Below are 19,202 nucleotides of genomic sequence, written 5' to 3' on the forward strand. Positions count from 1 at the left end.
AACTGAGAAATTCCCGGCACTAGATCATATTAGTTATTGCTCTTACAGGCCACCCTGGTAAAAATACATTAACCTCTCAGCAGGGAACGTGATAAACAAAGTAAAAACTGCTTTAGTGAAACCAGTCCTCTAACAGCAGTGTACATAAAGTAATCCTTACAGATTTATAAATGTAATAAGCTACAGTTCACTGAGTGAACAATAACTGTTCCTAATTTAGCCAGCCAAGGAACATGCCAAACTAATTTGCTTTTGTGACTTTTTTTTCTTTACCCCCTCCAGATTCCTTTCTCTCTGGTGCAGTTTCCCGTTTGGGAGGCCTTAAAGGTAAGACCCATTAGTGTGTCAAGGATGTGACATTAGAAATGTGTACATTTTAGAAGCTTGTATGCTAGCTTACCTATATGCTAGCTTACCTAACAGATATGGACACTTCAGAGAATGCACGTACAAAGCTAGTTTTGCGTATGATAATTGTTTGGTTGGATGTCTGAAAAATGACAGCAATCTAAGCTTTAATATATGCCGTGCAAACAAATCCCAGTGCTCTGAACTGACGATAAATACCCCAGAAGTTTCGTTTGCTGTCCTACCTAATTGTATCGATTTAAAATTGTCTGGGAGCCATCAGTGTTGTCTGAATTTGCAACATCTCACTCCTGAAGGCAAAGAGGAAATTTTGAGTTGTGCAGAGGAGACTGAAAAAATAAAATTGTTGCCAAGAGCCACCCACAATATGTCATTGGTGTTCTGATTGGCTTTGTACCAATTATTTGAAAGGCTGTTTAAAGAATCTGTAAATCAGAAGATACTTTAATAGAGCAATCTTCTAGAATGATGCAACTTTATTTGAATGTTATCCCTCCAGTTGGTTGCATTCTTTATATAAGGTGAAATTGCTGTCCAACAGAAGGAATCATGGTCTAGTGCTTAAAGCACAGAACTGGAGTTCATGAGATCAGAGCTGTGTTCCTGCCTGTGTACTTACCATTGGCAAGTCATGTAATTTCTGTGAGCCCCAGTTTTCTCATCAAATGGTTAAGCTGTTAGTTTTGCACCTCCAAGGTAGATCGGGAGGCTAACACTTGTAAAGTGCTTTGATGTCCTTGCACAGAAGGCAGAATAGAAGTGCAAAGTGTTGTTGCAGACCATTGCAAATGTTGTGGTAGGATTTTATATTTATATGATGGAGGGGGGTGGAGGGATTTTTTATTAATATTATTATTATTAAGTGAGTTGGACTCCTGGAAATTGTTGGATGACAGCACTGTAAAGTGAAGTCCCCTCTTCTTACAAAACAGACGCACAATAAGCGGTAGGAGTGCTAGCTTCCCCTACACTGCGGCATCGGTGTGCGTGGACCTTGTTCCAAAGGAAGCAGTTCTAGGACTGATGAATAGTCCAGATTCAAAAATGACTGAAACACTTCATTCTTCCTTGAGAGACCATTATATTAATTGTACCAGTGGTTCCGGAGACATAGGCATTTACCCACTTGGAACTTGGTTGAGATCACAAAATAATTTCAAATACCCACCAAACAGCTGGCAGATGCTAGTAATTTTCATTCATGAGCAGCCAGAGCTCAGTTCAAACCAGTGACCTAGGAAAAAGAAGACACATTATCAGTTATTTGAGCTATTCTGTCCTTACAGGACTGAAGGATTGGTTCTGTGAAACCCTCTGAAAGCTGGGTTGGAAAACAGAATTTCTATCTGTGGGAAATTCTGATTGTTACAACCCTGGATGCTCACCAGGCTGCTGCATTAGACCCAAACCTTGACTTCCATATGCTTTTAGGCTCGCTGAGTCTGGACAGAAGCCAGTAACTGCTCAAGCTCTGGGCTTCTAGGCATGCTCTTGCAGTGAAGATCCTCTAACTCCCACTCCTGAGATATAGACATCTCCTGGGCATTTCAGCTCAAGATGGGACTCAGCAGTGCCAAAAGTAAAAGCACATATAATGGATTGTAATCAAAATGGCATTCAGATAACAGAATGGAGTTAGCTGGTTAATGTAGACCTGTACAGACACATATCAGTCCAACACACTCATGTTTCAACATCTGGTTTTTCTATGAAATGGAACAAAATGTCAAAACACTGAAAAATTTTGCAGTATGAAAAGATCTGAAAAACTTTGATCCAGAAATGATTAAATGTATAATTCTGAGATTTCCAGTGGAAATAAAACATTTTGTGTAAAATTTTCCCATAGAAGAACAAGAAAATATTGTCAATATTGTCGTTGTTTTTCCACAACAAAAAAATTGATGTTGTCGTTTCCCTGTATTTCATTGAGAAAATGTTTCTGGCAAAAAATTTCGACCAACTTTAACTTCCATGTACCTGGTCAGATACTTCCCCTCACCCCAACGGAAGCAGGAGTTGCAATGTACACTATTACTGTACCTGCAGGCTACAAGTGAGTCCGAACTGGGGTAAGGGTGATGCGTTTAGGGGGCAGTGGCAGTCCTCTCCTTACTCCCACCACAGCTGTTCTGCTTGGGACTTGCTCTCTGGCTCCTCACAGTCACAGGTTTCCCAGGAGAGGCATTTAAATAGCACATCCCCAGACCAGCCTGGCTCTGACTCTTTCTGGACTAACTTCTGGTGCTGGATGGAACGTGGTACTGGCGATTGTACTTTTTCATGGGTTGTGCCACGGCACCCTTGTTCAGTGCAGGTGTTGTGCTGGTGAAATGAGATGTCTGTGCTTTTCACACCAATCCCTATTATCTGTTGTATTGTGGTAATGCCTAGAGGCCTCAATCAAGGCCCCATCAGGAGCCGCCCATATACAAAGAAAAGATGGTCCCTACCCCAAAGAGCTTACCACCAAACGATAAGATGAGAGCCAAAAGGTGAGGGTGGGGGAGCATGAGGTAACAACGAGAGACTGAGGATTGGTGTAATAAGCAGCACACCAGCTGCCTAGCCGTTGAGTGTTTTGTAGGAATCCCAGCACAATGTGCTCATCGTGATGTTATCTGAGTGTGGTATCTGGGAATTGTCCTGTTGCACAGGGTAACTTCAGCTACCTTATTAGGAATCTGTTTTTATGCCAAAGTACAGGAGCAGCTTTCAGTGAACTCGTATACCATAGAGCTGACGTCGTGACATCGTAATTGCTGGTGCCGTAGCATTGTTCTGGAAACTAGACATGGCAGTATGAAAAAAGGGCACTGTGCTCTCCAGAACCACATAAAGCAGGAACATGATGTAGCTCTTCACAGAATGTAAAGCTGTTTTAAAAAACGTTCACGTAGTTGTGGTGATAAAATGTATTGTTTAAAACCTAGGCCGTAAAGGAGACAGTTTGAATTTAGCTGGCTAAATAAACAAGCCTTTTAGGATTAGACATCATAGATAATCTAAACAGGTTGGTGGATATTTACAGCAACACTTAGACTGGATAGCTCGTACCATAGCCCAGTTTCAGTATATTGGTCTACAAATAACAACCTGTTACTGAGCGTAGGGATCTTAAAATTCTTTGCACGTGCTTCAGTCATTTCCTTTTCAGCATCTTGATAAAGAGCTGAAGGTTTGTCACATCAAAGTCACAGCAGTGAAAGCAGGAGCTCTGGCTGTAGAAGTAACTGATTGCAGAAGATTGAATTAAACTATTTAACCCCCCCCCCCCAACACACACAAATACTAAAGCAATAGTCACCTGTGAGCACCTGAGGAGTAGCAGCTATAGGATTCAGCAGCAGCTCTTCTCACAAATTCTTTCGGGGGGGGGGGGGGGAACAGTAAATAGCAGGTAGGAATGCAAAGAGCATGAGAGGCAGTACAAAGCACTGACACAGAGACCTTAACTCAAATTATTGAGTCACCTTTGTCCGGCTTGTCCTCGTCCGTCCCTCTGCAAACCCAAGTCACCGCCACACCATTCCGTTGTCGCGAGCACGTTCTTTCCATTTCTGGCCAAAGAGTTTTGTCATGGGATCAGCCCAGCGCGTTTTCAGGCTCCCCAGCTGTCGCTTGTGGTCTCTGGGGATCCAGTCACTGATGCGGGTTGTCCACCTATTGTCTAAGGGGCTATGCTGGGCTGTATTAAAAGGGTTGGTTGTGAAGGGAGGTGAAACACTCTAAGTAATGATAAGTGTACGAGGTGTATAGGGTCAGTTCATTGCTGTGGCTGAGGGAATCAGATATTGTGGCTGGATGATTTTATGACCATTAATAAAATCTGTAGTTGTATAAACGGAGTCATTGGTGACTCAGTCTCATGCGTCTGTGCACCAGCAAATTACTGCAGGGGTCAAGGAAAACATCTCACCTCCCTGGAGAGCACAATTAGCTAGATGCCTGGAAGGGAAGCAGGGATTTCCTTCCAATGAGATATCAGGTGTTGGCCAAGGCCAGAGACAGGGTACTAGACTTGAAGAAGCAGTCGTCTGATCCCATATGGTAAATCATATGTATCTATATCCCGTTCTGTGTCTTTGCTTTGCCCCAAGCAACCATGCACTAAGCCTGTACTTAATATTTGTTCTTTTGGCAGGTCTTTAGCCATATTATAAGCACAGCACTATCATAATTGTAAATACTGACAGGTTGTACTACATGAAATGTAGAATATTGCATATCATGGCACTATAATATGTATAGACAATTAGAGAGAGAGGATACCACACAGATAAGGTTATTCATAAAATGGGCATTAGCAAAGAGCATATTGAAATGATTGGCAAGATATGAATTTATTGATGAAAATGTGAAATATGGAGGCTTGACTTCCAATTATGTGGGTATCTGGCATGAGTACACAGGTTGGAATTAGCTGATGAGTGTACCCTTCTCTTAAATCCTGATATCTCTGAAAGGTTGAAAAAAAAGTAAAGAAACCACTGTGACTTTTTTTTCATACATCTAATGTTTTTATTGGGAGACAAATATTGCTTGGTTTTCTTACAAGTAAAGCAAGTCCAATGCTATTGTCTACATTTAAAACCCTCCCGCTGTGTACAGAGGTATAATATTAGGGTGTTTTTTACTTCCATTTAAAAAAAAAATCCTTCTAATATATATAAGAAACTAGAAAGGTGGAAACTCTACAATGCTCATTGAAATTTTAACAGCAAGCACAGCAAACATTAGGATAAATATTAAAATTCCATACAACAAAAATTTTTGGGTACTCTAAGGTAAGCACTTCTGCTGAATGCCACTATGGTGTCTTGGCTCTAGGAGAGAGGCAGGCACTTAAATAGGCCAGTTCTATTTCATCTAGAACTGCTAGGTCAAAGCCAACACCTTAAAATTTATCTGGAAGCCAACTGGCAACCAGTGCAGATAGCAGAGCATACGTGCTCTCTGAAAGGCACCCCATTTACCAAGTGTGCTGCCTTTTCCATCAGTTTTGGCTTTGGGGTAATGTAAGATGCAGTCCCATGTACAGAGCATTGGCATTTCCAGTATGGGAATGTAACTTGCTCAGAAATACCACGTGTCTCATTCCATATAGGAATTTCAGATTGCAGGGACACATCTTTGGAGTGAAAGCTCGTGCTGAGTCACAGTAGTTGCAGTAGATATTTCTCTGTTTACAATGACAGATATTTTCCTCTGAGCTGGGAACTCCACTAGTTGGTTTTGCCTGCTTCATAATATCTTATCCGACATATTTTTATATTTTTAGAAAGCCTTCTTGGAAGAAATTTTAGCTTCCTCAATTATTTAATTGGTGATGTAGAAATATAGGACATCAGTTCGAGGACAGATATTTAGGACTCGAATGTCAGAATTGAGGAGTCCTGGCTTTGAGCACAGCAATACCTATTCATCAGAAATGACTGCTTCCTAGGGAAGCCATGGCAAGATGAAAACTAACAGCTCCATGGCTGGCTATCCCTGAGCCCACCAGGATCTGTGTCTTGAGCCCTTCTGTCGTGGGAAACACACCTCAATCCTCTTGATTTTCATCCCCGCACATGCTGGCTGCACTCCGGGCCCAGCAAGAGTTACTCTAGCATGGCTGTGAATGGAGAAGGCTGTCTGTGTAGGCCCGCCGTGGTGCTGTAAGTCTGAGAAATTCCCCTGATGTTTTGTGAGACGGAAGCGGAGCAGGTGGGAGCAGAGGAGGGAAGACCATGTGAATGGCTTTTTAAAAAAATAACTTTATTTTTCAAAGCAAATACAAAACAAAACATTCCAGGACTGTGTGTGTCCTGTATCTGACAGTCTGATTCTGAGATGGACCAGGCATTTCATAGATGTTTAAGTCCAGAGTGGACTGTTGTGATCATCTTGCCTGACATCCTGAATAGCACAGGCCGAAGGTCCTCACCCATTTACATTTACCCCTCACCCCTATATGAAGGCTGCCATGGACTATACTGCTTGGATGATCCTGGGATATAACTTCAAACCCTTTAAAATCCTGAACTGATTGCTACCCGCGGTCAAATCCTAGCGCTATTGAAAACAGTAGGCCTTTTGCCATTGACATCATTGGGGCCAGGATTTCACTCCCAGTCCCTGTGTTAGGCAAGAAATAAATATGGGGTTGAATGGAGACAGTGGCATGGCTGGCTTAGGGCAAGATTCCCACCTCTAGCCTCTCTCAGCTTTACTGTGGAAAGTTCATTTACTGGGGTTTTGCACTGAAGGAGAGGAAGCTCTAATCCTTGTTCGAGCAAGTTGAAAATACCTCTGATTGTAATTTTAAGAAGAGTTAAGATATATGAAATGCTCCCACCATTAAAGCAAAAGACCAAAACTACTTTTCTAAAACTGAAAACCAACCCTCGGTTGTTTTAACAAGAGTGGGAAGTATAAGCATCTTGCCAAACTGGGCCTAAACATAGTTTTCCTGGGCTGTGGCTAGGTGCCCACCTTACTTTTTAGTTTGAGAACTAGCCTAGCATTTCTTTTCTACTGTACTCAGTTACATGTAAGTCAATAATAAATAAAACCTAGTCCTAGCTTTAAAGCGTTTCCTTTCAGATTATAAGTGTTCTCCCATACCTCTCTCCCTCTTTGAGTAATGATCAGGCTGATTTGGGGATTAAGACTAATGACTAATCATGGCTCCATGTCTAGTTGGCAGCCGGTATCAAGTGGAGTGCCCCAAGGGTCGGTCCTGGGGCCGGTTTTATTCAATATCTTCATAAATGATCTGGAGGATGGTGTGGATTGCACTCTCAGCAAATTTGCGGATGATACTAAACTGGGAGGAGTGGTAGATACGCTGGAGGGGAGGGATAGGATACAGAAGGACCTAGACCAATTGGAAGATTGGGCCAAAAGGAATCTGATGAGGTTCAATAAGGATAAGTGCAGGGTCCTGCACTTAGGACGGAAGAACCCAATGCACAGCTACAGACTAGGGACCGAATGGCTAGGCAGCAGTTCTGCAGAAAAGGACCTAGGGGTGACAGTGGACGAGAAGCTGGATATGAGTCAGCAGTGTGCCCTTGTTGCCAAGAAGGCCAATGGCATTTTGGGATGTATAAGTAGGGGCATAGCGAGCGGATCGAGGGACGTGATCGTTCCCCTCTATTCGACATTGGTGAGGCCTCATCTGGAGTACTGTGTCCAGTTTTGGGCCCCACACTTCAAGAAGGATGTGGATAAATTGGAGAGAGTCCAGCGAAGGGCAACAAAAATGATTAGGGGACTGGAACACATGAGTTATGAGGAGAGGCTGAGGGAGCTGGGATTGTTTAGCCTGCAGAAGAGAAGAATGAGGGGGGATTTGATAGCTGCTTTCAACTACCTGAAAGGGGGTTCCAAAGAGGATGGCTCTAGACTGTTCTCAATGGTAGCAGATGACAGAACGAGGAGTAATGGTCTCAAGTTGCAGTGGGGGAGGTTTAGATTGGATATTAGGAAAAACTTTTTCACTAAGAGGGTGGTGAAACACTGGAATGCGTTACCTAGGGAGGTGGTAGAATCTCCTTCCTTAGAGGTTTTTAAGGTCAGGCTTGACAAAGCCCTGGCTGGGATGATTTAACTGGGAATTGGTCCTGCTTTGAGCAGGGGGTTGGACTAGATGACCTTCTGGGGTCCCTTCCAACCCTGATATTCTATGATTCTATGATTCTATGAAATAGCATTAATATGTCTGCCATTTGCTTAGGTGCTGCATCACGAAAAGCAATTTGCAGTGCACTGTTCCAAGGCATGATGTAACCTTCAGCCAATCAGGAACCTGCATTCCATTAGCATAACGGCTACATTTTTCTCACAAAAGAACAATGAAGCCAACAGCTGTTCTGCAAACAAAACTTACATTATTAGTGTCATAATCGCAGTCATTCACATGGCCTTTAAACACTGTCAGAGGCATTCCAGCACACCATCTGCACTGAAGGGAGAGAAACACATGCAATCATTCCTTGTAGAGTTAGACACATTTTGAAAAAAGCTGGATAGCCCTGGAATGTCAATGCATTATTTGAAAAGGGAGACATAAAACAGACCCTCACAGTTTAACAGACAAAAGGCCAGATTGTGCTACACTTACTCGTGTGTCTTTGACCATGAGTAGTCCCACTGAAGTCAATGAACCTGCTATTAAAATCAGTGGGACCACTGGTGGAGGAAGGTACCACTCAGTGTAAGGGTATCAGAGCCTGGCCCAAAGTGCTGTACACTGGATTTCTAGGTATTAGCTTGTACCAGATGAGCCTAAAGAACTATGTAGCTATTTGAAATGGCTTATTCGCTCAGGCATGGATGGAGCTGCTCTAGTTTGAAGTAAAGTTGTTTTAACTTTTAAGCCACTTTTCTGAGCCACTCCCCACTACCCAAGTACTTATATGGCCATCCTCTCCATAGTATCTGAGCGTCACTGGTACATTATACACTGCTATGGACCCATTGTTTGGGAGATGTTTTCCTTAACCAGGTTTTTGTGTATCCATTTTAGTTTGCATCAAGCTGGCGCACAGATGGGAAAAAGGCATGAAACACTTAACATGGGAAATGTGCTGTGGCAAGTAGGCCAACTTTTTGTTCTTTTTCTCTCAGTGTATCTGGGATTTGTGTGGGTTTAAGATATAGGGCCAAGTTCACTGCTGGCATGAGCAAGTGCAAAATGCTTATCCCAATAGAGAACTTAGCCCATGGTGTTTGTCCCATGCTTGGGTCAGTATGTTTTCCACAAAGCAATATACACATGTACTGTACGTGTGCACATAAAACGTCATTGAAGAGAATATTTTAAATATGTCTTTGGCCCTTTGCTTTTCCATTATACATGTAAAACTTGCAAATCTGCCTATAGGTTATTTATATTTTTTTAATTAGGATTTCCCTCCCCTACCTTACTTCTGCCCTATAACTATAGAACTATAGTTTTCTATAATAATGACCCAAAGCTCTATTTAAAGCTGTAGTGTTTGGGGCACTTGCTGTAGTATATTTTCATAAAGCAACCGTGCGTGAACCCGACCAAAGGCCATGGAGAATGTAAATCACAAATGGAAAATGCAAAGTAAAGTAGTCCCTTTCTGACTCTGCCAGCCTTTCTAAAGGCCCACAAAATAAAAAATAAATAAATACTAAAAGTTTTTGTGTCTCTTATCTCAGTAGAATAAGACCAGTGTCAACTTTGCAACTGGAAAAGGTCTTGCAGATGTTATTGATGCAGATGTGGCCCCTGCGAGTATTTTACACTCACTAATGGAAACTGGTGAAATAAGTAAATTTATTCTGTGTGCTGAAGTGAAGGTTTTGGACTATCATGGAAAGTGAGCAAAGAAGATTTTGCTAGTACAATATGGTTTTAAAGCAGAGTTTAGTAGAAGCCGTGGCAAGATCCATGCCATAGATCCATGCCATTGTAGAATTTTCAGGCAGAATGCTGACTCAAGAGATTTCTAAGAGGTAGCATTGGTAAATGGATAATCCAACACTGTCAATGGCCAGGCTGTATACCCACATAGCCTTGGCAGTTCAGCATATGAGTTTCCCTGGGAATGCATTGGTGTATCAAGCCCAATAGACATGCTGACCAAGGACCTCTCATTAGGATGACATTTTATGGAAATACTTAGCCCAACAGAATGTTGCTGATACTTACCATTTTGGTATAAGAAAGAGAGGCTCAGAAAATAATTTTAAAAAACAAACCTGTTACATGAGACTGGATGACTCAAGAAGATGCTAATGGGATGAAGACATTTTCATCTGTATGCCACTGATTCAGCTCTGCTCCAAGATGTCATTATCGAGTCAATCTCGTTACCAAAAGCCATTGCTTTTTGATGGATGCTCAGTGGCCTACGTAAGATGAGTTGGTGTTCTCATTTTAGTTCTTAATGGTCAAATGCTGAGCTACAAAAATAATCCCTGCTAATTGGATTCCTCGTTGGTAGACCCACTAGAGAAATCAAGGAATGAATGAGCATGGAGATTGAACTCTTGTCTCACCCTTAGAGTTGGCTCCTCCCAAGTAACATGTTGATATGAGCAGTATGGGAATGTTATAAGGCCACTTCCCATGCAGCTTGACTGTGCTATACATATTGAGAGCGCTTAGTTCTCCAGTCTCCAGCCTTTCAGGAGAACTGAATTAACTAACACCATGTCTATGCGAAAGCAGCCGGGCTACCGTGCTGCAGCTGTTACTGTAGTGCCGTAGTGTAGATGCTTTCTACATAAGTAGAAGGGTTTTTTAATGGACGTAGTTAATCCACCTCTCTGACAGGCAGTACAGTAGCTAACTTGACAGAAGAATTACTCATTGACTTAGCCGTGCCTACACTGGTGAACCTAACGGTGGTGCTCAGGGCATGAAATTTTTCACTGCCCTGAGCAATGTAGCTGGGTTGATCCAATGTTTACATATAGATCAGGCCTACGTGACTGAAATGCTGAAGACATAAATAGAAGTTTTTGTCCTCAGTCTTAAGTTATTCTACAGTCAAGTCTTAACCCTTTCTGTGGGTCCAGCATACCTCTATGATGCACAGGAAAAAAGTTGATTCTTGTAGCATGGAGAGAGAGTGTATGTGCAAATGGAATGTAGACAGCTTATTTCTGTGTGTGTGGGACATCAAAGGTTAATCCTCCTTTGAGTCAACATTGAGCAGGTACTAAAGATTACTAAAACTAAATAAGCTAAAATGACAGTAGAAACAAATTATTTTGGCCCATTGTGCTGTTGGCCCTCATGCCTTCTCTCTGTCTGTCTCTCCATTCTATTTCTCCGTTCTCTTCACCTCTCTCCCTACCTTCCTGCTGGAGCCAAAAGAATCAATGAAGGTTTAGTTAAAGGATGGATTAATAAATATCTGCACCGTGTTTAACAGATGAAAAGTGCTAAGCAGTCTTATTATTAAATGCAAAAGGGCAGTGTGCTGGGAGGGTTCCCTATGGTGAGCACTGCTTTCACTGGCCTGTACGTTCTTTGCCCTAGGACTTTGCTATATTGACCGAGTTTGAAAATGAGTTTTATTTGGACCAGGAGTGCACATTGCATTGCAGTTTGCGTAAATTAATCACATCCTTGTTAAGATCAAACAGATCCTAACAACATTTATAATGCAGGTCCTTCAGGTCAAGGGCTCTGTCCTCTTGCTTGTCTGAACAGAGCTTCGTGGAGTGAGGAGTGCAATATAAATAGTGATAACAGATCAGTGCTGCAAAGTAACACTGCATACGTACACTTTTAGTCACAACAGTGAAAAATGCCCCTGTGTGGAGGCCAGTACTAACCCTTAAACAGGGCTTATGCAGTGACTGGGACTCATGCTGGCCCTTTGAACTGGGGTGAATGTCACCCACAGAACAGAATACCTGTGTGATTAGTTTCTTGATGTGTTTCTAAGCTGTAGCCATTTTCTGCCTCTCCTATAGCAAATGTTCTGCACATCTGTTGGGAGCAGCCATCAGCAGTGTTGTCAATAAAGCACCAAGTTGTAAAGATGAACCAAGAAGAACAGTTTGTTTTCTTCATCCTACAGAACAAAAACTGAAACAAATCAATGTGGTTGATTCGGACAGTATTTCTATCTGCTTTCTTGGGCGTCTCAAATTCCATGTTGCTAATCATACTGGGAGGTCAACAAATCAATGGGTCCAGTCGCCTGTTGACAGCATTCATTGTGTTAATCAAATAACCCATTACAGGAGCATCATATGAAGGTTGTTGTCTTGCCTCCTTGTTGCTTTGCCCTCAAGCCACTTCTAAAGTCACACACAAGCTTGCTAATCTGGACTTGCTTATTTGAACATTGCTGATCACCTCTCTTGCCATCTGAAAGAAGACCACCTTGAACAAAGGGGGACACCGAAGCAAATTAACCCACCGTGCTAATGTTTATAATTGGAATCAACAGGAACATTGAAAACGAAGTTGGCTCAGTTGCAGATCTCGGGCTGAGAAGACACCTTGAGCCTTGCTTGCCTCTTTAAAGCTAAAAATATAACGAGGCATCTACGTTTGACTCAGCTCCCTCATGACCACTAAATATGGGGATGCTGTTCCTGCTTTTTTATGTTAAGAAAAACACAGTGTGTTCATCAGGTTCTGTGCGAAAGGCCTGGGAGGGATTTTCATGAGTCATGCCTTCTTCCTTGTGAATAAATCTCCTAGTCTAAAGTATCTCATCACACACATTTAAAAAGAGCAATGTTGCAGTGTGACGGGAGGCATAACTGTACACCCGACTGGAAGGGGTTAAAGCGTACAGCACTAGGTTTTAGGCCTGGAGGTGGACTTAAAAGGAAAGAAGCCCAGCAAGTGGGAAAGAGAGCACCACTCCCGTAGGGGACGTGCAGGGGCAGCACCTCTGTCACACACTGATTTAAAGGATGAAACAATACTCAGGACCTGTTGATACTTATTAAAAGCCAAACAGTTTGGTAGGCACCAGAAAAACTAATTTCCTACAAACAAAAATGATTGTGATGCACAGTAGATACCCATATCTTAAACTGGTTGAAATGAGCAAACTGCACGATGTAAAGTAAATGTGATTCGGAATAGGAACAAGCTTCTTCTTGGCGAAGAAATGGGACTTGGGAGGTTTCGTGGTTGCTGCAAAGAATGTCGCATGGGAATTCAGCAGTGGCGTGGTTGTGATCAGACGGTGAAACAGTGGTTAGACGTTGCCTGAAGGTGGGTTACGGCATAATCACTGCCCAGGAAGGTTCAAGAACATCCAGCAAGGTCCGGATTTCCTGCTGCTCTCTGCAGACAATGGCGTCACCAGCTTGGTATACTGGACTGCTGGAGATCCCCCAAGGATATCCTGTCAGAGAGCCTTCACAGGGTGGGTGGACAGAAAGTAGTGCTTTCTCCATCTTGAGATGGGTTCTCCTCCCTGCAGTGATTGGGGGAGAGCCCAGAACAGCTCTGTTGAAGGCTGTGGCATAGCTTCGCAATCCCAGAAATCCAGGCAAATTGTTCTTTCTCTTTGCACCAGCAGGCATCAAACCATATCTCACGATCGCTGATCCTTAGACAACAGCTTTATTATTTTTCTTCCTTTCAGTCTGGCTAGTTTGGATTCATTTCTTCCAATTCAGCTGGATTTGGCTCTTTCCCCTGGCCTTAAATATTGACTCTTGGGAGCAATTTTCCCCCTTCCCCCACCCCAGGGGCATTTCAGCAGCCTCTGTGGCTCAGTTGACTTCACAGGACCGCTGGTTACTCAGTGGTGAGTTTCACTTGTAGCACTGAAGCGGCACCCATTTAAAAACCCAGATGGCAAGGAATATGCTGGGAGGAGTCCAAATGGCAGAAGGGCATGAAGTGCTGGTGGGCAAGCATGACCCTAGTGGCCATTAGGCAGAGAGGTTAGGAGTAGGTGGAGGCTGCAGAGGACAGGGAGCTGAAATCTAGCCATGCTGAAGTCCTTGCCAGTGAAGGAAGCGATATAGAAGCAGCAAGAAATGAGTCCCATTCGCACTTGAGTGTCCAAGCAGAGACCATCTTGGCGTGTCATTCTCTCAGTGCAGCCTCCTGTTTAACCACTTTGGACCAAAAATGGGGAGAAACCTCCAGCTATTGCTGTGGAAGGATGGGCTTTACCTGTCATCTCTCAAACAATATCAAAAGATCGCCTCCCACCTCCGATCAGCCCAGCATATCAGCCTCCGTCACCCACTTGCTTGCTTGAAAATGTAACTCCTTTGTGCTTTTTCCCATGCTGCTCCTGGGAGAAGTTCCCCAGAAACATCCACAAAACTAACTAATTCAAAACTCTCCTTTGCCGTGAGATCTACAAAAACCTTCACCAAGCTAGGCTAGGCTGCTGGTGTGCTGAGACCACTGCTGATCGTAAGAACTATATGGTCTCATTGTTTCCTTGCACTCCTGTTGGTTTCTCTGTAGCCATCTGCTGCCTCTTGTCTTATAGTTAAATTGCAAGCTTTTTTGGGCTAGGACTGTCTTTGTTCAGTGTGTACAGCACCTAGCACAATGGGGTCCTGGTCTGAGACTGGGGCTCCTAGGTGCTACAACCATACAAATAATAATAATGAATAAAGCACTAGACTGGGACACAGCAGATATAGATTCAGTTTCCAGCTCTGCTACACTCTCCTTGGTCAAATCACTTAATCTGTCTCTCTGCTTCTGTCCCGCATCTGTGAAATGTGATGATAATCCTACTTTTCTGTCTTACCTATTTAAACTGGAAGTTGCCGGAGCAAGAACTGTCTCTTATGTGTGTGTCTGTCTGTTGCCCAGCAAAATGGGGTCCTGATCTCAGTTGTGTCTTCTAAGCGCTACTGTAATGCTAAGACCACTTCAGCTAAATAATAGTTCTGAATATTGATTTGTATTGATGGGCTTTCTGGAGTGTCTTGGCCAATCGGTACGAGCTGTTCAATCTAAGGCGGGATTGGTGGGGAGAATAAGAAACATGGGGTTATCCAGATATAAAGTAAGATCTATCTCTGTAAAGTTATGTGTCACTGTGGAAGGATAGAAAGCCGTATTATGACTTTCCACTAGGACTGTCAAATGATTAAAAAAAATTAATCATTATTAATTGCAGTTTTAATCACACCTTAAACAATAATAGAATACCATTTATTTAAATATTTTTGGATGTTTCTACATTTTCAAAGATATTGATTGCAATTACAACACAGAAGACAAAGTGTACAGTGTTCACTACATGATTATTTTTTATTACAAATACTTGCACGGTAAAAAAAGGTAAAAGAAATAGAATTTTTCAGTTCACCTCATGTATGAGGTGAATTGAAATTTTGTTCATCTTTTTACTGTGCAAATAATTGTAATAAAAAATCATATAAAGTGAGCACTGTGCGCTTTGTATTCTGTGTTGTAATTGAAATCAGTATATTTGAAAATGTAGAAAAACAGTCAAATATTTATAAAAAATTTAAATTGGTGTTTTATTATTGTTTAACAGTGCGATTAAACCTGCAATAAATCACCATTAATGTTTTAAATTGAGTTAATTTGTTTTGAGTTAATGACTTGAGTTCACTGCAATTAATTGACAGCCCTACTTTCCACTGTATTGGTTGTCTTGTGTACACATCCATTGTATTGCTTTCTGCAGTGCAGAGAAGTACACTTAGTTCTATGTACATATCACATCAAAGTGTTTACAAATAGTTAGCATGTGATGGAGCTGGGAAGCCAAACAGCACCCAGATTGCATGAGATTCCACTTCAGCCAGAAGATTTATTTCCAGTTTGTTGTTCATAAGGGAAGAGCGGGAGATTGGGATAAGGGTCCTTTGAAGTGAAAACAAAGTCTTCTCTTCAGCCTGCAGTTTAATAGAATACACACAATACTGGCTTGGCATGGTGGCCTCTTTGCTTTCCAACATTGGTAAAAACCCCTCATTATTTTGTGCTTTTTCTAATATGACAAGCCCTGACCAATCAGACAGGAATGATTTGGGGAAACAAGATGACCAAATTGTTGTGTGTAGTTATATTGCTGATAATTCAGTGTATTTATAGTATGTTAAATGAACAAATGTTTTTAAAAGCAATGTGATTATTTCACTTACTAAGGCCTTGGTCTTGCTAACACTTATGCATGTGTTTAATTTGGCCTAGTGGCTCTAGAACTGGGAATCAGGAGACTTGAGTTCTAATCTTGGTTCTGTCACTAACCTGTTGTGGGAGTTGGGGCAGTTGTTTCACCTTTTTTGTGCCTCTGTTTTCCCTCCCATATGTATCTGTGTCTATTTAGATTGGAAGTTTTTTGGGGACAGGGACTGTCTATTATGTGTCTACACAGTATCTATCGAAACGGAGCTGTGATCTGGATTGGGACCACTAAGCACTACATTGATACTACTGCTAACAGTAGCGAGCAGTGCTGCTTAATTCAGTGTTTAAGGCTGAAGATCATAGAATATCAAGGTTGGAAGGGACCTCAGGAGGTCATCTAGTCCAACCCCCTGCTCAAAGCAGGACCAATCCCCAATTTTTGCCCCAGATCCCTAAATGGCCCCCTCAAGGATTGAACTCACAACCCTGGGTTTAGCAGGCTAATGCTCAAACCACTGAGCTATCCCTCCCTCCTCCCCAAAGATATATGTGTTTGCAGGAATAGGGCCATAGTTTTTACATCAAGGCATTTGTTACCCTTTTCCGTGAGAGTCTGTTGATTTCTGTGCTTAATTCTGCTTCAGTGATATCAAAACCACAGGGGTTGATTAGGTTCAGTCCAGAGAAATAGGTAGTCTCCTTCGGCCTTACAAGCCCATCTGACTGCAAAACCCTGTCAATTAGCTGAGCCTAGAGCTAAAGGAGTAAACGTGGGACCTTCAAAATGTAAGCTTGGTCTGAAAAATAAATTTAATTAGAACAAACACAGTCCAGAGAAAAAGAGATGGTCACTTGCCTGGTTAGCCCAGGATGCTTGCCCATTTTGGTCTCCCCTCCCTTTGAATTGATGTGTTTATTCCCCACCTCTCTCTGTTTTGCGTGTGTGTGGGTTTGGAACTCCGTGTGAATCACAGAAATCAGAGATGGAAGGAAATTCATTAGATCATCTTGGCTGGTCCCTGCCAATTTAGGATTATTCCCTATAGTAGGATCTTGAGTGCCTTCTCCAGTCTATTTTTAAATGACTCAGATGAGAGGGCTTTCCTCAATTTCCTAGGGAGACTGTTCCACAGTTTAATAGACCTCGCTGTTAGGGAATTTTCTTCCTGTTATCCAGCCTCCATTCTGCTTTTGCCTAATTTCACTGAACTGTTCCTAGCTATGCCCCACTAAACAGTTTTCCACCCTGTTTGGTTCTTTGCAAATACCGGTTGTCAATTATAACCATAGTCTGTGGGAATTAATCACCATTTGCCTTGCTTGGCTGAGTCTTTGTTTTTACATAACTCCACTGCAGAGCCAGATGGGTTCTTTTCAGCACAGCTTTTCATCCAGAATAGCTTTTCTGAGAGAAACGCAGCATGTCAGCATGTGGGGGAACCTCTGGATTAATTCCTAATTTAACATTTATATAAACACACACAGCACCCTCCTTTAGACTGCATAAAGGAACTGAATAAGACCTTACAGAAACAGCATAAGTAACCTAGACTCTCTCTAGCTGCACATAAAAGCTCAGGACACGGGCTTATGGCAGAACCCTAGCAGTCTGCCCTGCATTTCCCTGCTCATTCTGCAGTCGATCATCCTGGTGTCTGCTGTGTTTTGAATAACAAACATGAGCTTTTCAGGATACCAAGTTTTAGCATATGAAGTTATAAAGATATGGAGGGAAAATGGCAAAAGTCCAAATGTGATTTAGACTCCTGTGTCCCATTTTCAAAAGTAACTTTGTCCCTTAGGAGCCTGCATCACTATTGAAAATGTGATTTAAGCTCCGAAGTCCCTTTTGAAGATTCCACCTTTCATCTTAGATATGCTCTCTAGGAGGGACGAATTGCACGAAAAACTGCATGTGTCCAAATTGTGTGCATTAATCATGACGAGCATCCTAAGATTTTGGAGCATTATGAGTCCACTGTTTTGAAGAAGGAAAACTGGCCGTCTGCTGTGGATGTTATCAGTTTAGAAACCCATACTGGAAAGCACCCTCCAAATCAGTAGGAAAAAGAATGGCTAGTATGAGAGATGGATCCTTAGTTGTTTAATAAAGCAGAGACAAAACTGTTTAGCTATGACAAACACCAATCAACATCATTATTTGTTGTTTGATTTTGCCACATACAAATAGAACTTAAGCATCAATCACACAGAACAACCAAGTTACCAAGGAGAATCTATAGATAGCATTATATACAGAGTCACCCACTGACAGAAGAATGACCAGGGCCATACTGGGATGTTCTCATACAACCAATCAGGAGCCCCGCACTGTTATCACTGGGATTGGGCTAGTGCAGTTATCTGGTTATTTACAAGAGAATCTTGGCTTTGCGGCATAAAGGTAGCAAGGTTTTAAAGAACATCCATAACTGTATTCTTGTATAAAAGAGGAATAATGCTACAAATGTAAAGTGATGTTATTGATTTCTATGATGGCAGCAGCTAGAAGAGTTTAAGATCAGGCCCCCATCCTGCTAGGCACCGTACTTGAACCTAATAAAAGTATAGTCCCTGCCCCAAACAAGTTGTAATGGAAACCGAAAAGATGGAGATAAACTGGGAGGTTGAAGATGAGAGGGCAAGGGACCAGTGAAATGATCCTATTTGGTATAATAAGCAGCCAGCCTGACATCCCCACAGTCTGTTCATTGCACCATCTTGCTTGCTAATAGCAATTTCACTGATCATATTGTATGTTTGATTTGATTCTTAACGCCCGTTGCATGGAAAACACCATGTATGTCAGTGATCTTGTGTGTGTGTATAAATGATGATCTAAAATAAATGGATTGGTGCATGATATGTGCGGAAGAGAACAACACATGGTCCCTAATCACATTGGGTAAAAAATCAGGGACCCACCTGCATTGAAATATATTAAACCAGGAGTGATTTTTAAAGAAACGCCCTGGAGTGGCTTGAGGCAATAGTTAATATTTTATTAAGCTAAGGACTCCTCCCCCCCACCCCCCGCCCAAACAGGGATGTTAGGCACATATGGGATGGAAAGGCAGAACTGATTATCAGTTTTTGTATGGGTTTTTTTTAGTGTTCTGCTTTGCATTGTTTTATTTGCCAAAAAGAAAATAAATTCATTAAATATTTGCAAATCTGCATTGCTGCAGACTTAAATACATACTTAGCGAATCCCTGTAAGTGATTTACTTCAGACCCCTTCAGTTCTTTCTCA

The 19,202-nt window shown here is 42.1% G+C and overlaps 1 protein-coding gene across 6 annotated transcripts in view; it reads left to right on the forward strand.

Annotated features, from left to right (window-relative positions):
• The window catches only part of SLC25A26 (solute carrier family 25 member 26), a 151,725-nt gene that overhangs the window by 111,655 nt on the left and 20,868 nt on the right, over window positions 1-19,202 (forward strand). For all 6 annotated transcript variants that reach the window (XM_073351041.1, XM_073351045.1, XM_073351040.1 and 3 more), the window contains one exon: window positions 283-327. In XM_073351041.1, the coding sequence (XP_073207142.1) occupies window positions 283-327 (45 nt within the window). The remainder of the gene's footprint in view (window positions 1-282; window positions 328-19,202) is intronic.

This window comes from Lepidochelys kempii, chromosome 7 (assembly GCF_965140265.1).
Source record: "Lepidochelys kempii isolate rLepKem1 chromosome 7, rLepKem1.hap2, whole genome shotgun sequence".
Classification (NCBI taxonomy): domain Eukaryota; kingdom Metazoa; phylum Chordata; order Testudines; family Cheloniidae; genus Lepidochelys; species Lepidochelys kempii.